Raw genomic sequence first — 25,910 nt, forward strand, 5'->3', positions numbered from 1 at the left:
GGCCTCCAAGAAGGTTAAGTAACGTGAGATGTCAATTACATAGCACTACACACTGCACACTTGCAGATACCATGGCAGGGGATGTTGAATGAGAGCATCTGGTACAGCGTGGAGCTGGAGGCTGTACCAAGCAAGTTGATATGTCCTTTGCCTGGCCTTTCGTTCATTCGTTCACTCATACATTCATTCACGTCTGCTAGATCCCAGAAATGATTGAAGGGGGCTTAAACGCGTGCAAGGCAACAAAAAATTTAACAATAAATAAATAAGAAAATCGGACTAAAGGAAGAGAATGTAGGTGAAGTTGAATGAAGCTAGGAGTAAGGTAGAAAACCAGTGCTCCCAAGACTTTGGATTTTACAAGCCAGTAAAATTTCCCCCCAAACTGGGAACTGACAAAACATGCCATCATGTTCTTTTGCCAGGTAAAGACACTAAAAAACAAAACTAAAACAAGTGAACAGAAGCTTCTACACATTGATACTCACCATCATTTCATAAAAGAAAGACTTTCTTTTGTTAATAGCTACAAAGCAGGAAGAATGTGATCTCAGAATACAGGATAGCCCAGTTTAGTCTTATGAAATTATACATTGTTATTCATATTCATTTTGTCTTGGATGGATGAAAATTGGCACAAGCTGGCAAGGGCTTAGAACGAGTACTTGTGACTTTATACAAAATGACCTGGATACTTGCCAAGCAATGAACCCCTTGAGCCCGTTAGTCAGTCCAGGGATGGAAATACAACTAGTTGCTCAAGGCAAGAACAGTTATTCCTGGTGGAGCACCGTGAGAAACTACTTCCTGGATTCTCCTTGAAAGGACATTGTGTAAGGTATTAAACAATATCTCAGACTGAAAAGAGCCTTTTTATAAAATGTATGCCCCCAATATTGGCAAATGGGATCACGTCAAAGTACAATTCGATAAAAGAAATTTTTCTGGATACAGTCTAGGCAAACTGCTCTTCACTTGGGTTGATCTGACACAGGAACTGATTTTAGAGGATACAGATGCTAGAGGGCCAGTTGGACTGTATAGCTTTCAGGATGTTTTCCAAAATGATCTTCTCCTTAACGAAATTTTTGACAAACATTGAGCGTGGATGAGTTCTCAGTTGTTCCAAGATTTTGCAATCCTTGTACAGTATATTGGAAAATCTGATCCTCTGTTGATGGATAAACAAGGAGTCACATGCTTTAACAATAGCTCACTTTGGGGGAAGGACTGACATATCTCCTAGGACAGTTGAGAAACTTGATGAGGGTGCAAGGGGTAAACAGAGGGAAACCTAAAATGTTTCTAACCTAGGGGAAGTATTACATAGACATTCAGTGGATTCACAAATGTCATGTGTTACAAGTTATTTTCATTCGTTCTGCACATATTTATTCAATGCCCACTACATGCTGGCCTCTATGCACTGGAGATACAGCTGTGAATAAAACAGGAAAAATCTTCTGCCCTCATAGAGGGGGAGCAGGGTGGAAACAGATGACAAATAAGAAATGCAAGTGACTAATACAGTATCTTAGAGGGTGATAAATGCTCTGGAGCAATATAAAACTGGAAAGGGGGATGAGAAGTCTAAGTGTGTGTGTGTGTTTGTGTGTGTGTGTGTGTTTCCATTTTCAAAAGGTTGGTCAGAGAAGGCCTCAGAGAGAAGGTAGTATTTAAACAAAGACTAAAGAAGGTGCAGTAAGTAGGGGTGGGGTGGGGGTGGGGGCAATGTGAATATCTAAGGGAAGAGCATGACCAGCAGAGGGAATAGTGAGTGCAAAGGCCCTGTGGCAGGAGTGTCCCTGACAGGTTTGAGTAGCAGCAAGGCCAATATGGCTAGAGCAGAGTGACCCAAGACTGGTAGCAGACCATAAAGTCAGATGAAGTGGTGTGGGGATGGGGAAAGGGGAAGGTCCCATAAACTCCATAAACCATTATAAGGACTTTGGTTTTTACTCTGGGAAATCTGGGAAGCCATGGGAGGATTCTAAGCAGAGCAGTGACATGGCCCAACTAATATTTTCACAGATTCACTTGGCTGCTGTATTGAGAATAGACTGTAGGGTGGCAAGGGCAGCAGCAGGGAGACCAGTTAGCTGCCTACTGCATTTTCTAAATGAGATTACACATTAAGTACCAGCAAGGTCATAATGGCATTTGGGATCAAATAAAGTGGGGGTCTTGCAGTGTTGGAAGTTTAGTCATCTTACCAGTCTGGGTAAAATCCCTGAGATCCGTAACTCTGACAATTTACAAAGAGATCCTCAGAGAGTTTAGACAAATATAGGTATAACAAAAGGTGGCGTGTTACCTAACAATCGCTCAGCTTTGTGCTTGATGCTCCAGCCCACCAAACCAGCTCAGGTGGGAAGGGGGCAGCTCATGGAAAGGCTGGATAATGTCAGAGAGCTGTGTGGGACGGCTGCTTGTGACGAGCAATGATTTAACAAGGAGGAGAGGGAGCTGAAAAGGGAAGTGGAACCAGTGCCCAGAGTTCTATCTGCTTTGTCTATAAAAGGAGAGGAGGCTCTCACAGCAGTCACGCTGGGGCTTGAGGACGTAGCTCACTCGTTCTCACACCGCATGGATTTATGCAGTCTCATCCATTGCAAGCACAAGTGCAAGTTCTCCCGGGCAGTAACATTTCTGTTTATTTTAATAGGTGAAATTTCAAAATCTACGTCGGTTATCTACTTGTTTTATTTACTCCAGTATATTTTATCATTCTCAAGCTTTTCGGAAAGCAATTTCAAGGCCCCTGTATTGTAGGCAAGTCAATGTAATGTACTCTTTGCGCTTGACTTCATTTTCTTGTTGTGAAGAATGTTTCTTACAGCTCATAAAGATACTTGGGCATGACTTATGTACTCTTTAGATGCTAATAGTCATGCCTTGGGTTGGCAAGATTGGCAAGTGACCCAGCATTTGTGCTGCGATGCTGCCTCTTCCTAGCCCCAGGCAGGCATGCTGCTTCTCCATCTCGCAGCCTTTCCCACTGAGCTCAGAGTTGCCTTAGAAACCTTCTCCACCGAGGGCTCCAGGAAGCCACCACCAAACAACCAGTGAACCACTTTACTCTCCTAGGGTTCTATCCAATACAATCTTAATTTCTTGCCTCTACGCCAATCTTGGAAATAGATCCACTAGTTTAAAACTCTTACCTTATTTTGTACATTTGGAAGTTAGGTGAAAACATATCATAGCAATAATCAGAGTTTGGATTTCCAACTAATATGAACATTTAAATAAGTAACTGATAGATGTAATAATAATGAGTAATTTTATTAAAGGTCTCTTTTCTACATTAACCATTAGACTTTTCATTCTAGATTTATATATGGTCCCGTTATTTATTTATTTATTTATTTATTTTACGGTACGCGGGCCTCTCACTGCTGTGGCCTCTCCCGTTGCGGAGCACAGGCTCTGGATGCACAGGCTCAGCGGCCATGGCTCACGGGCGCAGCCGCTCCGCGGCATGTGGGATCTTCCCGGACCGGGGCACGAACCCGTGTCCCCTGCATCGGCAGGCGGACTCTCAACCACTGCGCCACCAGGGAAGCCCCCCTGCCCTTATCTTTTTAAAAGTAAAGTGGCCTCTGTTTTCTTTCAGCCTCTGGGCCTCCCAACTTGATTTAATGGTGCCAGTGGTTCACAATTTTTTAGAGCTCCACAACCATCTTAAAGCTGATATCAGTGCTCCTGGTTTTTGGGAATGAACAACTAATTACGGGGCAAGTAGCTAAATTAAGAAAGAATCTATAGAGGCAGCCCCCCCAGAATGATCCATGGCAGGATTTCAGGAGAATCAGGGGCTGGAAGCAGAGTCACAACAGTGTCTGGCCCCATTCCCTACCTGGTTTTGTTAATGGTGACAAAGAACTCCCATCTCAGGCCCCAGAGAGCTCTCTGTTGCCATCACCAAGGCCCTGCTGCCCCAGCCTCTGCCTTGGCAGTGTCCCAGCCCTGCTGGGAGTCACACATTTGTGTGACAAGGGAAAGGAGCCACTTCCTTCCTAGAGCAATGGCGCTTGCAGGTTAAGAGCTGGGTTGTCACTCTTACCTTTCTGCTCTGCACATGGATGTCCCCTTCCTGTTCAACAGTCTTTATCCTGCCATCCCAGGAACACCATTAGTCCCAAAGTCCCCTTTGTTATTTCTTCCAGAGCTGCTAGAAATGAGTGCCAATGAGGTTGATGGCAGGCTCTCCTCTACCCTCTGAGACAATGCTTTGCAGCAAAAAAGTTTGAAAATGTTTATCACATATTATCAAGGGAGTTCTGTTTCCAGGAAGCTAAAAGTATTATAAAATCCCTTGTTATTATCCCTAGGGCACTAACTGACCCTGGGAACTGGAAAAGTGATGCAGAAATCACTGCTTCTCGCAAGGTCGTGACGCTTCCCTAACTCAGGTTACAGGGTCAGGGAAATGGTCATTTGCCACTAAGTTGTCAACCTCTGAGCCACAACTTGCTAGATTACAGCAGTGGAGTGGAGGGAAGGAATATTATGAGAGACATGGGGCCCGGGTCTGCCTCTGTACTCCACCCCTTCCACTTCCTACCTTTGTGGCCTGATTAGCATACCTCTACCTAAGCTTTCCTGCACTCTGGGACTGGGGGTGTGGATGGAGTGAGTGTGAAGGGGATTAATGAGGAAACGCAAAGGGAGTAAAAGGCAGGTTGGAAGGGAGTTCTGGCCAGGATGTGTGCAGCGTCCAGCCTTGCCCTGACCAGTGTTGTTAGGTAATAGTTTCAACTATCATCTGGCCAGTCGCGTATGAAAGGCAGTTTGGGGATGTCAGCGAAATGGGTGAGTGTGCCTGTCTTGACATCTAGCACTCTGGAGGTAAGTATGCTCAGCAGGCTGCTGCAGAGAGGGGATGAGAACTGTTCGAGTGAGTTGGAGACAAAAATGGGAAATGATTATGGTGTGATCCAAGAGGTAACAATACGGTTTAACGGGTTTACCTGGTCTTATAACCTAATGAAGAACAATTTCCATAACCCAGTAAACATTCTAATCATTATTTATGTCTGCATATATTCCTTACCTCCTTTTTTTTTTTTTTTGCGGTACACAGGCCTCTCACTGCTGTGGTCTCGCCCGTTGCGGAGCACAGGCTCCGGACGCGCAGGCTCAGCGGCCATGGCTCACGGGCCCAGCCACTCCGCGGCACGTGGGATCTTCCCGTACCGGGGCACGAACCCGTGTCCCCTGCATCGGCAGGCGAACTCTCAACCACTGCGCTACCAGGGAAGCCCTTTACCTCCTTTTTTTAAAATGAGGTTTTATTCACAATAAGTGATTCACCAAATTACATGCTTAGTTTTATTTTATTTATTTATGTTTATTTATTTATTTTTGGCTGTGTTGGGTCTTTGTTGCTGCACGTAGGCTTTCTCTAGTTTTGGCAAGCAGGGGCTACTCTTCATTGTGGTGAGCGGGGGCTGCTCTTCATTGCAGTGTGCAGGCTTTTCATTGCAGTGGCTTCTCTTGTTGCAGAGCACGGGCTCTAGGCACGTGGGCTTCACTAATTGTGGCACACGGGCTTCAGTAGTTGTGGCGCACGGGCTTAGTTGCTCCGCGGCATGTGGGATCTTCCTGGACCAGGGTTCGAACCTGTGTCCCCTGCATTAGCAGGCAGATTCTTAACCACTGTGCCACCAGGGAAGTCCTCTTACCTCTTTTTTAAAAGAGATTTGAGGCTAAGTACACAAATAACTGTGCTATAACAAAGAATGAATTGAGTGCTACAAGAGAGCTACACAGTGACCAGAGAGGAAGTGTGTTATAACAGTCTTTGGATCTAGATCCCAGAACCTACTAGTTCTGTGGTCCAAAGAGGCATTAACCTCTTAGTTTCCTCATTAGTCAAGTGGATTTAATCATCTCTGCCCTAAAGAATTTTTGTGAGGATTAGAGACAATATATATAAAGTGGCTTCCACAATGCCCCAAATAGACTAGCCCCTCGACGAATAATAGCTACCAGTATTATAAGTTTTAAATAAAGCTGTGGATAAAACTTTTGTATCCCACTTAAATATAACTCCCTGGGATGTGAGCATCCAGGGAAATGGGATCAGGGACCATAAGGTAGTCCTAATCAAAAAGGCTCCAATTGCCTGGGACTTCCTGCTGGTCCAGTGGTTGAGACTTCCCCTGCCAGGCGTGTGGGTTCAATCCTAGGTCAGGGAGCTGGGATCCCACGTGCCTCCTGGCCAAGAAACAATATTGTAACAAATTCAGTAGAGACTTTGAGATTGGCCCGCATAAAAAAAAAAAAAAATCTTAAAAAAGAAAAGGCTCCAAGAGCCTCCTCAGCTTCTAGCAACTCACTGTTGCTGGAGGGAGAAGGGAGGAAGGAGGGAGGGGAGAACCTTGGACCTGTATTTGCATCCTGAGCCACGGTAACAATAGGTGCCGCCATTAGCGGAGGTCCATATATGTGCCCCTGCACTAAGCACTTTATGTACACTTCGCCATTGTAGCCTCACAATGGTCTCTTAAAGTGTGTATTGGTCCCATTTTACAGGTAAAAGAATGGAGACCAAAGGTCCAGCAGCTTGTCTAAGCCCACTCAGTGGTAGAGTTGGGACTTGGGTTCACGTCCAACCCTATAGCTCAAATTCAGCTACTTCCCTAAAGTTAGCCTGCAGCTAACACTAAGCAAAAAATCCTGAGAGATGCCGTCCCCTTCTGCCGCTGCCTAGCCCCCTGCCCACCTACCCCACGTCCAGCTCGCCCTTCTTCCTGCTTTCCCCTCTCTGCTAAGTCCCCCACTTTCCTCAGATCCCTCTACCTACCTCCCGGAGTGAAACTGCCCCCTTTTACCTGGTGGGACAGGGATTTGGGAGGTTTGCCTGTTTCCTGCACACTGCCGTCTAATCCTAGGAGCCCGCTTTCTCAGACGTCTTACATCTCCCTGGTGTCTCTCCTAGGCCGCTGGGAATTTCTCCAAACCTGACTCGAGGGTTGGGAACACCGAGGTGTGTGTGTGTGCGTGTGTGTGTGTGTGTGTGAGAGAGAGAGAGAGAGAGAGAGAGAGAGAGAGAGAGAAACGTGCGTGCGCTAGACCAGGAGGAAGGGGAAAAGCGCCCAATGTAGCCTCTGCGTCACTCCGCAGTTCGGGAACGGGTTTACTGGTGGGTTTTTTTTTGTTGTTGTTGTTGTTGTTGTTTTTACTGGTGTTTAATAGGGGAGGGCACTTCAGCCTCCGGCTCTTCCCTGAGTCCCCGATTTTCGACCCTTGCCTGCAAGCGCCGCATAGGATGCCAGTGCCGAATTCACTCCCTGCCTAGGACGGGAAGAAGGGGTGATGCGGGGGAGAGTCGGGTGGCTTGATCGCCTTGCTGTGTTCTGTGCAGTCTTCACCCGGTCCATTTCTGAGAGAGAAGGCGAGAGTGCAGATGAGGCGAGGCTACTGCAGGGGAGCGAAGAGCTGGATGGCAGTGCCACCTGCTGAGAGCCTCGCAGGCGGAGAGCGCGGCGGGCAGTGCCACCTGCTATAAATAGGCCGCCGAAGACAGGGTGTGCGACCGTACATCCCTCCTCGAGGGCCTTAATCACGCGCGGGGCTCCGCGTCCCCGGAGCCCTAGGCGTTCGGCGGCCAAGACCCTGCTCTGGGGCTGGGTGGGGGCGGCGCCCGGCACACCGTCTCCCGGGCCGCGGCTGGAGGCCGAGGGGGCGGGTTGAGGATGGACAGCTGGGGAGGGGAGAGAGAGCGAAGGGAGGGAGGCCGCGACGGACCCGCACTGCAGCAGCTGTTGTCCGTGTGTGACTTTCCCGTCCCGGCCATGCCGCTCGCAAGTCAAACAGCGCAGTGGAGAGGGAGGAAGCATCGCTTCTCCCTCTCAGGTCCATGGGGACCGAGTTGGGAGATTCCCGGGTTCTGCCCTCCCCTCGCCTCCCCTGCGCTCGCCCTGCCGCGGAGGAGGAAACGCGAGTCGCGCGCAGACACCTCCTCCTCCGCCGCCGCCGCCGCCGCCGCACCCGCGCCTCGGTGCCTGTTGCTACCGCCGCCGCGGGACCCGCCGTGTCCTCAGCCGGCAGGAGAAGAGGCGGGAGTCTTCCCGGCGCCCCACGGCGGGAAGAGAACAGCCCGCCGGGCGCGATGCGCGCCCCGCCCGCCCAGGCCGTCCCCGGGCTGCCTCTAGCACTTGCGCGCCGCGGCCGGGCCGCGGGCTCTGAGCGCGCCGCCGCACAGGTAGGCGCTTCCTGGGGCCTCACCCACGCCAGCCCGCCAGCTCCTCGCGGGGCATCCCTGCCGACCCCAACCCTAACAGGCCCCTGCGCGCCCGGGCCCGCGGAAAAGCTGGAATCGAGCGCTCCAGGGACGTTCCTGCTGTCCTTGCCGCGCGTGGGTCTCTCGGGGGGAGGAAGCTCATTGCCACCTCGTTGTCCCCTACTTGGACGACAGCGAAACTCGTTCTTCGAGTTAAGAAGGACCCTGGAGCTCCTGCAGGCACCCTCCCTCTGCCCCGCCCTTCACTCCCGCTCGCAGTTCTCGCATCTCCCCCCTCCCCGCTCCCGCCAGATACCACTAGGGCTAGTGTGTTTGTAAGGCGACCAGACGGAGGAAGGGCGGTCAGAGTGACCCCAGGTCACCCTGTAAAAGTTCAGGGTACTTTGCAGTAGCAACTTTGGCAGCTCCACCAGTGCGCTCAACTTTACTTTCTTTCTATGGGCACATCCTGTACCAGTCATTTTGAAATCCTGCTTAATTGTTTCTAGCAGCTTCCGGATCGGTCTGTGATAATGAGAACCCCTCAAACTTCGCCACACGTTGTTGTGGGTGTGAGTGTGTGTGTGTGTGTGTGTGTGTGTGTGTTTAAAAGAGATGTCATTAACTTTGAAATCCACCTAGAGGCGGCTTTTCGTGTGGCGATTTCATTTAACTAGATTGTTCTCTGGAAATTACTTAAAAAGGAAAAAAAAATCGAAACTGATATGATTGTTCCTCCCACCAAACAGTTTAGTTTTCAGAGTGCCCTACATTAATTCATGGGTATTCACTTCATAGATCGCTCGTTCGTCCTTTTAGATAATTGGGTGATTTCATTTATTAATATAATCAGACTTTGAAAGAGCATTTTAAAATGACCTGGTTTAAATGGGTCACATCCACGAAACTCAGCTGTCTCTACAAGTCCAAACTTCTAAACTTTTTGCTCTGTCCTTAAATGGAACTGCAGAGGCCTTGATAAAAACCCCTTCTTTGGGAAAGCAGAAATTCATTCTCTTCGCCAGACTTAAGATGAGATTGGTGGGAGCTGAAGCACGGCCACCTCTGGATTTTGTTGTGTTTTGGGAGCCTGCTGTGGGTGGGAGGGGTCGGGATGAGGAATGAACGGAGAGCTGTTCCAAGAGGCTGCGAATCCACCTTGCAGAACGACTCTTCATGTTTCTGAACACCTGATGTTCTGTCACTATCTTGGTCAGGGATCCCTGAAACAGCTGGGTTCCGCACCGTTTCCTAGAGTTGAGATGGCTTCTCTTGCTTGGGGAGGAGGTCTGCCTCCTGCTTGTCCCCTTTCTGGGAACCCTGAAGAATGTCTTAAGGAATAAGGACGTTGCATGAAAAAGTTTGCATAAAATAGGATTGACTGGGAATTCTCCGGGTCCAGTGGTTAGGTCTCTGCCCTTGCACTGCAGGGGGCCTTGGTTTGACCCCTGGTGGGGGAACTAAGATCCTGCAAGCCGCCTGGTGTGGCCAATAAATAAATAAAAATAGAATAATTATTAAAAATAAAATAAATAAATAAATAAAATAGGACTGACTGCTTTTGTAAACAAGTGTTTTACAGCTCTTTGAAGTGGAAAGCTATGGCAGTCTTGAATCTGCCAGTTTCTTTTTTTTCCTACCAAGGTATAGGGAAAAAAGGCCATAAAAAGTGCTTGCTCTCCAGAATTCTCTATTAAGTACCCATTGACAAAACATGAGCTACTGGAAAGTGAGCACAGCTGTGAATTAAAGGGCGCTGTGGAAATGTTTAGGGGAAATTTTCTGAAGTGAACACAGTGGAGTATCCTGAGATTATCAGCTGAGTGCAAGGAGATATAAAAGGACTAAGTGTGGCTCAAAGTAGTAAATGAAATAAGCGATATTTAAGATAGATGCCTTCATGTGGATTTGTCCAGCCACTGGCAAGCCAGTAAAATGGGGGAAATGTCCATTGGTGTAGGTATAAATTATTAGCATCAAAGTAAAATTTTGTAAATGGAACTCTCCACTTAGTCTACCTTTATCTTTCCCACTGAGAGCTCTGGAGATTTCTCCTTTCGCTATGGTAACATTTCTGGTTGGGTGTTAACCTTTTATCCCATGTGACATTGCTTGTCATAGTACCAGGCGGCCTGAGGAAGAAAAGGGCAACTCTGAAGAAATAATTCAACTTGCCCCTCTTCCCTTATTACCAGCTGTTGATGGTCTCTGTGTCCCACTCCCCTAGGAGGCCACCTTCACCTGGGTGAAGTGGAGGGACCTGTGTTCGAATCCTGGTTCTGCCACTTGCTGCTAGTATGACCTTGAGCAAGTGACCTCATTTTTCTGTGCCAGCAACTTCCTTCTGGTCTCTCATCTTTAAACTGGAGCCGATAATGATCATTATAGTCCATAATAGTCCTTATTTGGATATGATCAGTAATGGTCCTTATTGGCCAGGGTTGTTGTGAGAGCTAAACCTGTTAACAGACTCACAGTTAGTGGTATTATGTGTTAACAGTTAATATTATTACTTTTAAGAGAATAACTTAAAGCATCCATGCAGCAGGGAGGGTTAGACATAACCCCTAGAGGCCAACTGGGACCCCCCCAACCCCTTTATCCTGTGTAATACAGTAGAAAATACAAGAAGTGACAGTGGCATTCTAAAGGACTAGGCTTGAATTAGCTCTGATTTATATGGGAAGGGAACCACTCAAAACTGCATTACTTTATGTGTCAAATTAGAGAGGCAAAGCCTAGTACTGGAGCATCCTTGATGATGTGAATGTTAGAAGCACTGACTCCAGGAGCTCTGCGTGATACTGAAATAGCCGACGGCTCCAAGGATCTTTGGGACTTGTGGGCGATTCCTGGGTGAGCAGCACACTGCTCTGATTGGGTGGGATTCTGTGCAGGAAATGGACAAACAGCTGAGCCAAGCCAGTGATCCCACTGCATGAGATTATTCAGGTGGCAGAATAATCCTGTTCGGCCTCATGCCTACTCTTTCTAGGGTAAAGAACAGAAAAATTAAGTCATTGATTCTCAAGGGGAAATGAGTGGCCACTCGGGGTTCCCTGTCTATCCTGCAGGTCCCTGACAGCTAATCAGTACTGACTGGCTCCTAACCTGGCCTGGAGCTAGAAGCTTCCAACAGCCCTCCTTCATCCATCTATCTCGCCCTCCTGCCCTCCCACCAGCATTCTGAGGAGGTGAGAGGGGAGGCTGGAGCAGGGGCTGTGGTATGGTTAGCTACTGGGAAGTCCCCATCCTACTCTCTGTGGCTTGCTGGGAGGGAGTGGAGGGGGCCTGCGAAGAGAGGGGATTCCCAATGGCGTCCAGCTAACTCCCACCATCACCTCGCTCGCTTCCTCCCACCCTTTCTTCACGTACCTCTCCCACGTTTATATTCTTGAAGGGAAGATGAGAGCAGCTTTCTATCCCCACACCATGCCAGGGACATGTGGTATTATACATTATGAAAATGAGATTCACCAGATTTTAGAGACAGAAGAAAACTTGAGGATGGTCTTGTTCCATTCTTTTATAAGAATAAACTTGAGATTTGGAGAAGTAACTTGTTTTCTCAACTTCACACTTGAAAGTGTTTTCGTAAGAAAACTGAGGTTCTTTGCAGCACGTGGATGGTAGTCAGGGGCTTGGATTGTCCTAATTCTGTCACCAAACTTGGACAAGCCATTTGGCTTCTCCAGTTTCCTCCTTTCCCTCACATATGAGGGAAATTTCTGAGTGTCTTGAAAGGACCTTTCTAGCTTTAAAATTTTGGGATTCTAGGTGCGTGCTTCCAGGGATACTTAGCATAGAAGGACTCACTAACAAGGTTATTGGAACTGTTCTAATAAGAGAGTATCTTTGTGTTGTGAGTTCTACCATGTTTGTGGGCTCTGGTGGGTAGGAGTTGTGTAGAACACAGGCGGTCTCTGTAAGGGATAGGGCTTGTCCACAGATGACTCTACTATTGGGAACACGACTAGATGCTCACCAGAATAACAGATCAGGGTATTTCTTTTTTCTTTTTCTTGAGGACATTACTTTTTAATGCATAGAATAATAACAGGTGGATCATGATGATTTCATAATGATAATTTTGAATTAAGAAAAGGACAATTTATTTTATTTCTTCTGTGTAAAACATGTTACCTACGTTTACCGGGTTCTAATTAAGAATTTAAACAATGAAATGTATATATATGTAATTTATTTTTAAAATTCTGTTAAAATATAGTTAAAAGATCACACAGAGGGCTTCCCTGGTGGCGCAGTGGTTGAGAGTCCGCCTGCCGATGCAGGGGACACGGGTTTGTGCCCCGGTCGGGGAAGATCCCACATGCAGCGGAGCGGCTGGGCCCGTGAGCCATGGCCGCTGGGCCTGCACGTCTGGAGCCTGTGAACCGCAACGGGAGAGGCCACAACAGTGAGAGGCCCGCGTACCGCAAAAAAAAAAAAAATCACACACAGAGATAAATCTTATTTATTTGAAAACATTTTCTTATATGAATTATTTACCCATTTGTGCTGGGTACCTAAGTTTTCTACCCCCCAAATTACAGAGAATTAGCGAAGAAGTAACTTTTTAAGAAGTGTGGCACTATCAGCTCTTCCTTCCCCTGAAGTCCCTAAATAATAAAATTTACCGTATTTTATAAGATTTCAGCTTTATTTTATTCAAGACCCCTATGGTAGTGTTTGGGAAATAATCGTTTGGGTGAAGTAGGACAAGCACTTAGATTGTGTTCCTCTTCTTATGTTTTCCTCTTCTTATGTTTTCCTTGTAGTCCCTCTTACCTGTCCATGGCACTGCCCTAGCCACGCAAATCTAGGAGAAATCAGTGAAGGCTGTCTCAGATCAGAGTATTTCTTACTGAGGTCTGAGACACAAGATGCTTCCTGGAATAAGTGGCTCTACCTGGGGCCTAAAGGATGGTCACAGATTGCGTGAAAATGACGTGGATTGAGATGGCTTAAAAAATAATCTGGTGGTTTGTTAGGATTCTTCGAATGGTTCTTCTGTTTCATGGATCTTTTGTTTTTCTTTCTTTAAATTTAATTTTATTTATTTTCTTTTTTAAAAATTTTATTATTATTATTTTTGGCTGCATTGGGTCTTCATTGCTTTGTGTGGGCTTTCTCTAGTTGCTGTAAGTAACTACTCTTGGTTGCGGTGTGCGGGGTTCTCACTGTGGTGGCTCCTCTTGTTGTAGAGCACGGGCTCTAGGTGCATGGGCTTCAGTAGTTGTGGCACGCAGGCTCAGGGGTTGTGGCTCGCGGGCTCTAGAGCGCAGGCTCAGGAGTTGTGGAGCACGGGCTTAGTTGCTCGACGGCATGTGGGATCTTCCCGGATAAGGGCTCGAACCCGTGTCCCCTGCATTGGCAGACAGACTCTCAACCACTGCGCCACCAGGGAAGCCCTATTTATTTTCTTATACAGCAGGTTCTTATTAGTCATCCATTTTATACATATCAGTGTATACATGTCAATCCCAATCTCCCAGTTCATCACAGCATCCCAACCCCCACCCCCTGCCACTTTCCCCCGCCTTGGTGTCCATACGTTTGTTCTTTGTATCTGTGTCTCAATTTCTGCCCTGCAAACCAGTTCATCTGTACCATTTTTCTAGGTTCCACATATATGCGTTAATATACGATATTTATTTTTCTCTTTCTGACTTACTTCACTCTGTATGACAGTCTCTAGATCCATACACATCTCTACAAATGACCCAATTTCCTTCCTTGTTATGGCTAAGTAATATTCCATTGTATATATGTACCACTTCTTCTTTATCCATTCGTCTGTTGATGGGCATTTAGGTTGCTTCCATGACCTGCCTATTGTAAATAGTGCTGCAGTGAACATTGGGGTGCATGTTTCTTTTTGAATTACGGTTTTCTCTGGGTATATGCCCAGTAGTGGGATTGCTGGGTCATATGGTAATTCTACTTTTAGTTTTTTAAGGAACCTCCATACTGTTCTCCATAGTGGCTGTATCAATTTACATTCCCACCAACAGTGCAAGAGGGTTCCCTTTTCTCCATACCCTCTCCAAGATTTGTTGTTTGTAGATTTTCTGATGATGTCCATTCTAACAGGTGTGAGGTGGTACCTCATTGTAGTTTTGATTTGCATTCCTCTAATAATTACTGATTTTGAGCCGCTTTTCTTGTGCTTCTTGGCCATCTGTATGCCTTCTTTGGAGAAATGTCTGTTTAGGTCTTCTGCCCATTTTTTGGATTGGGTTGTTTGTTTTTTTAATATTGAGCTGCATGAGCTGTTTATATATTTTGGAAATTAATCCTTTGTCCGTTGATTCATTTGCAAATACTTTCTCCCATTCTGAGGGCTGTCTTTTTGTCTTGTTTGTAGTTTCCTTTGCTTTGCAAAAGCTTTTAAGTTTCATTAGGTTCCATTTGTTGATTTTTGTTTTCATTTCCATTACTCTAGGAGGTGGATCAAAGAAGATCTTGCTGTGATTTTTGTCAAAGAGTGTTCTTCCTATGTTTTCCTCTAAGAATTTTACGGTGTCCAGTCTTACATTTATTTCTCTAATCCATTTTGAGTTTATTTTTGTGTATGGTGTTAGGGAGTGTTCTAATTTCATTCTTTTACATGTAGCTGTCCAGTTTTTCCAGCACCACTAATTTAAGAGACTGTCTTTTTTCCATTGTATATCCTTGCCTCCTTTGTCATAGATTAGTTGACCATAGGTGTGTGGGTTTATCTCTGGGCTTTATATCCTGTTCCACTGATCTATATTTCTGTTTCTGTGCCAGTACCATACTGTCTTGATTACTGTAGCTTTGTAGTATAGCCTGAAGTCAGGGAGTCTGATTCCTCCAGCTCCGTTTTTTTCCCACAAGACTGCTTTGGCTATTCAGGGTCTTTTGTTTCTCCATACAAATTTTAAGATTTTTGTTCTAGTTCTGTAAAAAATGCCATTGGTAACTTGATGGGGATTGCATTGAATCTGTCGATTGCTTTGGGTAGTATAGTTATTTTCACAATATTGATTCTTCCAATCCACGAACATGGTATATCTCTACATTTGTTTGTATCATCTTTAATTTCTTTAATCAGTGTGTTATAGTTTTCTGCATACAGGTCTTTTGTCTCCCTAGGTAGGTTTATTCCTAGGTATTTTATTCTTTTTGTTGCGATGGTAAATGGGAGTGTTTCCTTAATTTCTCTTTCAGATTTTTCATCATTAGTATATAGGAATGCAAGAGATTTCTGTGCATTAATTTTTTATCCTGCAACTTTACCAAATTCATTGATTAGCTCTTGTAGTTTTCTGGTGGCATCTTTAGGATTCCCTAGGTACAGTATCACATCATCTGGAAACAGGGACAGTTTTACTTCTTCTTTTCCAGTTTGTATTCCTTTTATTTCTTTGTCTTCTCTGATTGCCATGGCTAAGACTTCCAAAACTATGTTGAATAATAGTGGCGAGAGTGGACAGCCTTGTCGTGTTCCTGGTCTTAGTGGAAATGCTTTCAGTTTTTCACCATTGAGAATGATGTTTGCTGTGGGTTGTTTGTATATGGCCTTTATTATGTTGAGGTCAGTTCCCTCTATGCCCACTTTCTGGAGAGTTTTTATCATAAATGGGTGTTCAATTTTGTCAGAAGCTTTTTCTGCGTCTATTGAGATGATCATATGGTTTTTATTCTTCAATTTGCTAATACGGTGTATCACATTGATTGATTTGCATATATTGAAGAATCCTTGCATCCCTGGGATAAATCCTGCTTGATCATGGTGTATGATCCTTTTAATGTGTTGTTGGATTCTGTTTGCTAGTATTTTGTTGAGAATTTTTGCATGTATATTCATCAGTGATATTGGGGTGTAATTTTCTTTATTTGTGATATCTTTTTCCGGTTTTGGGATCAGGGTGATGGTGGCCTCATAGAATGAGTTTTGGAGTGTTCCTTCCTCTGCAATTTTCTGAAAGAGTTTGAGAAGGATGAGTGTTACCTCTTCTCTAAATATTTGATAGAATTCACGTGTGAAGCCATCTGGTCCTGGACTTTTGTTTGTTGGAAGATTTTTAATCACAGTTTCAATTTCATTACTTGTGATTGGTCTGTTCATATTTTCCATTTCTTCCTGGTTCAGTCTTGGAAGTTTATACCTTTCTAAGAATTTGTCCATTTCCTCCCGGTTGTCCATTTTTTTTGGCATAGAGCTGCTTGCAGTAGTCTCTTAGGATGCTTTGTATTTCTGCAGTGTCTGTTGTAATTTCTCCTTTTTCATTTCTAATTTTATTGATAAATAAAATTAATTTAAAATTTTATTAAAAATAAAATATTAATTAAAATAAAAATTTTAATAAATAAAATTAATTTATTATAAAATAAAATTTTATTGGTTAATAAGTTAATTTTATTGATTTGAATAAATCCCTCTTTTTCTTGATGAATCTGGCTAATGGTTTATCAATTTTATCTTCTCAAAGAACCAGCTTTTAGTTTTATAGATCTTTGCTATTGTTTTCTTTGTTTCTGTCTCATTTATTTCTGCTCTGATCTTTATGCTTTCTTTCCTTCTGCAAACTTTGGGATTTGTTTGTTATTCTTTCTCTAGTTCCTTTAGGTGTAAGGTTAGATTGTTTATTTGAGATTTTTCTTGTTTCTTGAGGTAGGCTTTTATTGCTATAAACTTCCCTCTTAGAACTGCTTTTGCTGCATCCCATAGGTTTTGGATTGTCGTATTTTCATTGTCATTTGTCTCTACATAATTTTTGATTTCCTCTTTGATTTCTTCAGTGATCTCTTGGTTGTTTAGTAACGTATTGTTTAGCCTCCATGTGTTTTGTGTTTTTTACGGTTTTCTCCCTGTAATTGATTTCTAATCTCATAGCGTTGTTGTTAGAAAAGATGCTTGATATAATTTCAATTTTCTTAAATTTACTAAGGCTTGATTTGTGACCCACGATGTGAATTATCCTAGAGAATGTTCTGTGCGCACTTGAGAAGAAAGTGTAATCTGCTGTTTTTGAATGGAATGTCCTCTAAATATCAATTAAATCTATCTGGTCTATTGTGTCATTTAAAGCTTGTGTTTCCTTATTAACTTTCTGTCTGAATGATCTGTCCATTGGTGTACATGAGGTGTTAAAGTCCCCCACTATTATTGCGTTACTGTCGATTTCCTCTTTTATAGCTGTTAGCAGTTGCATTATGTATTGAGGTGCTCCTGTGTTAGATGCATATATATTTATAATTGTTATATCTTCTTCTTGGATTGATCCCTTGATCATTATGTAGTGTCCTTCTTTGTCTCTTGTGACAGTCTTTATTTTAATGTCTATTTTATCTGCTATGAGTATTGCTATTCCAGCTTTCTTTTGATTTCCGTTTGCATGGAATATCTTTTTCCATCCCCTCACTTTCAGTCTGTATGTGTCCCTAGGTCTGAAGTGGGTCTCTTGTAGACAACATATATATGGGTCTTCTTTTTGTATTCATTTAGCAAGCCTGTATCTTTTGGTTGGAGGATTTAATCCATTCATGTTTAAGGTAATTATCGATATGTATGTTCCTATTACCATTTTCTTAATTGTTGTGGGTTTGTTTTTGTAGGTCCTTTTCTTCTATGTGTTTCCCACTCAGAGAAGTTCCTTTAGCATTTGTTGTAGAGCTGGTTTGGTGGTGCTGAATTCTCTTAGCTTTTGCTTGTCTGTAAAGCTTTTGATTTCTCCGTCAAATCTGAATGAGATCCTTGCTGGGTTGAGTAATCTTGGTTGTAGATTCTTCCCTTTCATCACTTTAAATATGTCATGCCACTCCCTTCTGGCTTGTAGAGTTTCTGCTGAGAAATCAGCTGTTAACCTTATGGGAGTTCCCTTGTATGTTATCTGTTGTTTTTCCTTTGTTGCTTTCAATAATTTTTCTTTGTCTTTAATTTTTGCCAATTTGATTACTGTTTGTCTCGGTGTGTTTCTCCTTGGGTTTATCCTGCCTTGGACTCTCTGTGCTTCCTGGACTTTGGTGGCTATTTCCTTTCCCATGTTAGGGAAGTTTTCGACTGTAATCTCTTCAGATATTTTCTCTGGTCCTTTCTCTCTCTCTTCTCCTTCTGGGACCCCTATGATGCGAATGTTGTTGAGGTTTTTGTTGTCCCAGAGGTCTCTTAGGCTGTCTTCATTTCTTTTCATTCTTTTTTCTTTATTCTGTTCCACATCAGTGAATTCCACCAATCTGTCTTCCAGGTCACTTATCTGTTCTTCTGCCTCAGTTATTCTGCTATGGATTCCTTCTGGTGTGTTTTTCATTTTAGTTATTGTATTGTTCATCTCTGTTTGTTTGTTCTTTAATTCTTGTAGCTGTTTTTTCTTTAATTCTTTTAGGTCTTTGTTAAACATTTCTTTCATCTTATCAATCTTTGCCTCCATTCTTTTTCCGAGGTGCTGGGTCATCTTCACTATCATTATTCTGCATTCTTTTTCTGGAAGGTTGCCTATCTCCACTTCATTTGGTTGTTTTTCTGGGGTTTTATCTTGTTCCTTCATCTGGTACATAGACCTCTGCCTTTTCATCTTGTCTATCTTTCCGTGAATGTTGTTTTTTTGTTCCACCGGCTGCAGGGTTGTAGTTCTTCTTGCTTCTGCTGTCTGCCCTCTGGTGGATGAGGCTATCTAAGAGGCTTGTGCAAGTTTCCTGATGGGAGGGACTGGTGGTGGGTAGAGCTGGCTGTTGCTCTGGTGGGCAGAGCTCAGTAAAACTTTAATCCACTTGTCTGCTAATGGGTGGGGCTGAGTGTCCTCCCTGTTGGTTGTTTGGCCTGAGGCGACCCAACACTGGAGCCTACCCAGGCTCTTTGGTGAGGCTAATGACAGACTCTGGGAGGGCTCACGCCAAGAAGTACTTCCCAGAACTTCTGCTGCCAGTGTCCTTGTCCTCACGGTGAGAAACAGCCACCCCCCACGTCTGCAGGAGACCCTCCGATACCAGCAGGTAGGTCTTGTTCAGTCTCCTATGGGCTCACCACTCCTTCCCCTGGGTCCCAATGCACACACTACTTTGTGTGTGCCCCCTGTTTCCCCCAGTCCTGTTGAAGTCCTGCAATCAAATCCTGCTAGCCCTCAAAGTCTGATTCTCTACGAATTCCTCCTCCCGTTTCCGGACCCCCAAGTTGGGAAGCCTGATGTGGGCCTCAGAACCTTCACTCCAGTGGGTGGACTTCTGTGGTAGAAGTGTTCTCCAGTTTGTGAGTCACCCACCCAGCAGTTATGGGATTTGATTTTATTGTGGTTGTGCCCCTCCTACCATCTCACTGTGGCTTCTCCTTTGTCTTTAGATGTGGGGTATCTTTTTTGGTGAGTTCCAGCGTCTTCCTGTCGATGATTGTTCAGCAGTTAGTTGTGATTCCGGTGCTCTCACAAGAGGGAGTGAAAGCACATCCTTCTACTCTGCCGTCTTGCTATCTAATCCTCATGGAACTTTTTATTGAACAGTAAATAATTACCTAGTCTAAGTTACCATGAATCTTATGTCAGCAGAATCTGAATTGTTTATAAATAATTATGACTATGTCTGAAGTAGAACTTACTATTTGATAGTTTATTAACAGTGTTAAAGTCCAATCTATTTTTAAAAAGAAACTGTGATGTGCTCCAGCTGGTTGAAAAGTGAAAACTCAAGGCATCCAAATAGTTTTGTCAGTGAAATGGCAGAACTAATTTGATGACTGATTATTTACCAAATGATTCAAACAATTAAATTGTGTAATTTTTTATTGCACTATGCATATATTCCCTTACAAGAAAGCAAAGTAATTCTGCTACGCTTGTTGCCACCATATTAATAACTGCCTCATCTACACTAATTGAGAGCTCTTGGGTCTGTCCTTTGTAATAATTCTAGTACTGCTTTAAACATGTCTTGGGATTACCAGCTGTCAACAGTTAGAACTTAAAACAGATTCAGTTATAGGAGTGGAAGCTGAGCCAGACATTTAATGCCACTTTCACCTGTAGGTGAGAGAAAAAAAAGGAGAGAGAGATCATTATTTATGGGGTTATATGAACTTCAAGTCTGTTTTCATCATCAAGAGAAACTGTACTTTAAAGGAAAAGAGACAGGGAATACACTTTCATGAAATACTTTAGCACTCTAAATAAAATATGGGTTTATTTCTGAACTTTTGAACATTTAAAGTTAAAAAATTAGCCCTTAACTATGTTCAAATTATATTATAAGAATTAATTCTTAGGATATATGCATATATATCACACACAAAAACATAGAGTAAAAAGAATAGACTTCAGTTCTAGTTCAGAAAAGGTTTAGAATTTGAATACTGGTTTTAGAGACCCCAAACCTTATGAGTTTAAGAAGCTTACAGACTTGTTGAGGGAAACCTATTCAAACTTTTAAAAGTAAATATGATGATAGGTACAGAGTGCAGCAGGACAGGATGGATGGCCTAAATCACCTTGGAAGGAAGAGGTGATAGTTGCTTGAACTAGGACTTGTATATGAGTTGGGATTAGGTTAGAGGACAAGAGTGGGAGTCATTGGGAGAGTCTTCTTGGGTCTGTCGTGACTCTATTTTGTGAGCAGAGGCACTGACTGCTTTGTTCTGGACTACCTTTTCAATTTTTCTTTTTTCTTTTTTTTAATAGCAGCAGCCATAGAAGATAGAAATAGTCTCTCTCTCTGGAGGACACTCCAGAATTGAAGGACAGACATGCTTACTCCCCATTATAAAATATTCAGTCCCCCGAAACTCAGGTGCCTTTCCTGTAACCCACTGTGGATACAGGTGTCACCTTGCCTGTGGGGACTGAGGGTCAGGGAACCAGCAGAAATGCTGCCTCTGTGGCTACTGCTTTTGCTCTGAGTAATAAATGGTCCCTTGTCTCTGACCTGGAAGTCTCATGTCCTCTACCAGGAGGCTAACTTGTGGCAGCCTAACTTGTGGCAGCCTGACTTGTTAGCTTGCAAGTAGGGTAAATTCTCAGGCCCTCTACAGTTGGTGACAGGCACTGTGTTCCTGGGAGAGAGAACAGTATGCACTGCGGCACAGAGGTGTGAGAAATCATATCTCATATGGGGAACTGTGCCTATTTACCTATCTTCAGAGCCAAAAAGTGCATGAAGGAGGGCATTTTAGGGGAGAATATGCAGTTGCAGATATAGACAGGACCAGATTCTGAAGAGATCCTAAATGCCTTGTAGAGGAGTTTGGATTTTACGGGGTCTGTGATTAAGGAATTTTAGCAGAGGAGTGACGTGATCCATTTTATGGGTTAGCTGAATTACTCTAGGAAATATGTGAAGGCTGGATTGAAGATGGGGGCACCTTTTCTCCAGCTGAGAAAAGATAAGATATATTTAGATGTGAAGTCAGCTTAGAAGTAGTGATAGGGTGAAGAAGGGATCTGAATGACTATCTTAGTCTGTTCAGGCTGCTGTCACGGAACATCACAGACTGGGTAGTTTCCAACAACAGAAACTTATTTCTCACGTTCTGGAGGATGGGAAGGTCAAGGTCAAGGTGCTGGTGGATTCAGTATCTGGTGATGGCTGGCTTCCTGGTTCATAGACTGCTGTCTTTTCCCTGTGTCCTCACATGGTAGAAGGGGAAAGAGAGTTCTCTGGGTCTCTTATAAGGGCACTAATCCTATTCATATGGGTTCACCTCCCAAAGGCTCCACCTCCAAACACTATCACAATGGGGGTTAGGATTTCAACATATGAATGGAGGGAGGATGGACACAAACATTCAGTCTACAGCTGTGACTCCCTGGCTTTTGACTGGGCCAATAAAATAAATTGTGATGTTGTTGCAGAGATGTAGCTTATGGGAAGGAAGAGAAGTTCTGGAAAGGAGGGAGGTGAGACTGAATTAGTTTTAAAACAGCTAAATTGAGGCTGAGGCGCTATCTGGGTAGGATATCCAGATAGAAATACTTAATAGACTATCCTGAACTGGAACTCAGGAAGGAGACAAACATATGGGAATCATCAGGGTTTATGTGGTAGATGCATTCTTGTGCAGCATTCAGGAGGACAGGTTGAGAATCAGGTGCAAACTCAAATCACCTGTGATAAGCGACTCACGCTCTCTGGACCTCAGTTTCCTAAGTGGTAAAAATGGCAATAATAGTAGTCTCTAACTGAGACCAAGGTGAGAGATGAAGGTTGTTATGAAAGTGAAATGAGAACTGTTGCAAAGTGCCTGGTACCTAATGAAAGTAAGCTGTTATCAGTGGCAGCAGGAGTATTAGAATGTGGTCACTGACATCAAGAGATTAGGTGAAATTGTCCAAAGGATGCAGGTGGAATGAGGGGGGAGGATGGAGTCAAGCAGGGGCGAAAAGCCATTAAGGAACTGAAAAGAAGCAACCAGAGAGGTAAGAGGAGAACCAGGAGAGTTTCAAGCAGGATGGAGTGGTCAACATTGAGAAATTCGTCAGAAGGGACAAGGCAGCTAAGGACTAAAAGTCCCCCTTTGAAGTTCACAACCAGAGGATGTGGGCGACCCTAATGGGAGCAATTGCGGGGGCTCTTCATTACTTCTGGCTGCAATCTAGATTGTGGATGGGCAGGAGGGAGTGGAGACAGCAAGTGTAGACTTTACCTTAGAGACAGTTGTGTAGGGAAAGAAGAGTTGAGGCCGGGGGAGGTTTGAGGTCAAGGGAAAATATCTTTTTTTTTGGATGGGAGAGAGACTTCATTCACTCTCTTAAAATATCTATTGAGCCTATTCTGAGTCAGGCTCTGTGGGTGAATAAGATGCAGTCTCCATCTTCATAGAATTTCTTCTTAGCGTGTGTATATATGATCAGGGAATACATGAGAGAATGAAGGTCCAGGGAGCAAATGAGTAAGGAATAGAGCTTGAAATCCTGTAGACAACTCAGCTTTGGACAAAAGGGTTTTGTCATCCAATGGAGCAGGAGGGTGTTAAGATACGTCAAATGTGGTTTTTGAAAATCACCCATAGAGAAGGAAAAATTTCCCACTGAGTGAGTTCGGGTCCTAGTACAGGAAACACCCTCTATTGATGAGGAGATGCAAGGTGTTGGGGTGCTTGTAGCACATGAACGAAACAAAATATTTATGATGGTGTTCAGAACATAATAGTTGCCAAGTACATGTTAATGGAATTTGAATTGGTGATTCAGAACCTCTGGGCTACATCAGGGAGAGCCTTCTTTTTTTTTTTTGGCCGCAGCCGTGTGGCATGTGGGATCTTAGTTCCCCGACCAGGGGTGGAACCCATGCCCTCCGCGTTGGGAGTTCAGAGTTTTAACCACTGGACCACCAGGGAAGTCAGGAAGAGCGTTTTAAAGCTTCAGTGGTATCATAAGTGATAAGGTCAGTTGTTGAAAACTGGACTGGTTCAATAGACTGTGATGATAGAGAGCTGATATATTTTTCTTGCAAGATTACTTTCTTGGGGGAAGCCACCAGTACTGAATTTAATCATCTTAAAAAATTCCTTGAAAGTATGTTAAATAATGCAGCAGGGTTTAAAGCCGTCCAAGCAGCACTATATTGTTTTCTATGGTGCTGGCCTTTGTTGGCTCTATGAGGCTTATGTTTAACCGGAGTCTTCCCGGTGGGATCTTTGTAACCCGTAGTGAGTGTGACAGTTACGGCATTTTCAGGTTTTATATGTAATACGATTTCAAGAAAGCTCTTTCTAGGCAGAGCAGCGTATGTGAACTAATATCTATTTCTTCCTCTCTTTGGGCTTCAGCCTCTTAAGCTCTGAAATGCTGCAACTTCATTAAATTCTAATGCCTCTGTTTTTCTCCCGCAGGATTCTGCATCAGAAGCATGTAAAATAGATTGTTTGGTCTAAAATAGAAAACAGCGGCAATGTTTTGCTGAGTTTCCAGACCTTTCCCAACATGGAACCAATAACCTTCACAGCAAGGAAACATCCATTTCCTAGCGAGGTCTCGGTGGAATTTAGCCTCCAGCTGGTGGGCTTCTTACCCGTGCATTCTCTGACCACCATGCCCATGCTGCCTTGGGTCGTGGCAGAGGTGCGAAGGCTCAGCGGGCAGTCCTCCACAAAGGAGTCTGGTACCAAGCAAGTCCACCTTTGTGTTTCGCCCTCCGGACTGAGATGTGAGCCTGAACCAGGGAAAAGCCAACAATGGGATCCACTGATCTGTTCCAGCATCTTCGAGTGTAAGCCTCAGCGAGTTCACAGACTGATTCATAACAGTCACGACCCAAGTTATTTTGCTTGTCTGATTAAAGACGATGCAGCCAGTCAGCAGAGTATCTGCTATGTGTTCAAAGCCGACGGTCAAACAAAAGTAAGTGGAGGTGGGGATCAAAAAGATGAAGGTGTGGCTGGATAGTTTTTGTTGAACAGGATCAGAACATTTATTTTAAGATACTGGAATTAATAAGGAGTTAATGCTGTAGTTATACGTAGATTATTTCACTGGATTTTTGGTTCATGGGGATAGTTCTTTATAGTCTTGAAGAACATTTGATAATAGGTATTAAAATCAGAAGTTTACGAGTTCAAAAATTCAACAGAGAAATCTTTCTAAGCGTATACATAAGAGCTGAACTATTAGGATTCAGATCATTTAAGATGTGTGTTCTAAAGCAGTGCTTCGCAAACAGAGATGTGCCTATGAAGGACCTGGGGATCTTGTTAAAATGCAAAATCTGATTCAGTAGGTCTGGGATGGACCTTGAGAGTCTGCATTTCTAACAAGCCTCCAGGTGACGTAGGCGCTGCTCGTTTGAAGGTTGCACTTTGAGTAGCAAAGTTCTAGATCAGCGAGCTCCACATTTTTGATCTTGTTAACAAAAATATATTTATTTATAAGCTGTAGAAGAGTATTATTAGGCAGTTTCCCAAGGTATCATATTCACTTAGGCAGAGACCTTTGGTAAAAAATAGTGGATATGAATCTAAGTTTTGATACTTTCAGGGTTTTTGTTTTTTTGGGTTTTTTTGGCTAACTTCAAGTCCGATCTGACCAGCTTGTTGTTATATCTTATGATACGGGTGAGAAAGATATTATATGAGAAATGGTAAAAAAAACAATATCGCCAGCTCTACTATTTTCCCATTTATTTGTGCTTGTATTGTTGCTAGCATTTTTTTGCAGTTCTGTGCAGGACTCATTCAAAGCCACCTGGCCGTTTTGTGAGGGTTACTTTAGATACAATTGAAAATATAATCCCGACAGCCACTTTCTCAGTTCGGCCCATGTAAACTGGCTACAGAAAGCAAGCAAGCAGGTGAGGGCCTTGCTGCTAACCCCACAAGCTGAGGAATGCCCATGCTAGGCCTTGAGTGCCTCGCCGGCCTGTGTGGCTGTCTGCCCCACGCACTGGAGCAGACTCTGAGGATGCTAATGCCAATCCTTGTGGTAAATGTCGGTGAATAGAAAGAGAAATGCTAATGTTTTCTCCCTGCACTCCACTGGGTTTTTTTTTGCATACCCTCCATGATGCACGAACCTCATTTGGAAATTAATGTTCTTCGTGACTAAGTGGATTTGTGGAGACTCACTTTTGTTTGTTCTTTCCTTGGTTCTCTCACTCATTCAGATTGTTGCTCCAGGTACTGGGTGGGAGGATGTAGTACAGGCTAGAAGGGAGACAGAAGCAGCAGCAGGTAAATACCACGTGGTCTGTGGACAGGGCGTGATGGGAAGACAGAGAATGGGGCTTAACACACTGGAGT

At 43.9% G+C, this 25,910-nt stretch overlaps 1 protein-coding gene across 6 annotated transcripts in view; it reads left to right on the plus strand.

Annotated features, from left to right (window-relative positions):
• Positions 1-7,984: 7,984 nt before the first annotated feature.
• Positions 7,985-25,910, plus strand: part of TBC1D1 (TBC1 domain family member 1) — a 222,984-nt gene continuing 205,058 nt past the window's right edge. Inside the window, exons 1-2 of one of the 6 annotated variants that reach the window (XM_089911773.1) lie at positions 7,985-8,212; positions 24,009-24,516. In XM_089911773.1, coding sequence (XP_089767899.1) covers positions 24,100-24,516 — 417 coding nt within the window. In that variant the 5' untranslated portion in view covers positions 7,985-8,212; positions 24,009-24,099. Of the gene's footprint in view, positions 8,213-23,926; positions 24,517-25,910 lie in introns of those variants that run through there. The other 5 variants (XM_089911775.1, XM_022566225.2, XM_089911776.1 and 2 more) reach the window with 5 other exon arrangements.

Source organism: Delphinapterus leucas, chromosome 5 (assembly GCF_059928025.1).
Source record: "Delphinapterus leucas isolate spDelLeu-1000000601 "Yukka" chromosome 5, BTC_Dleu_Yukka2, whole genome shotgun sequence".
Taxonomy (NCBI): Eukaryota; Metazoa; Chordata; class Mammalia; order Artiodactyla; family Monodontidae; genus Delphinapterus; species Delphinapterus leucas.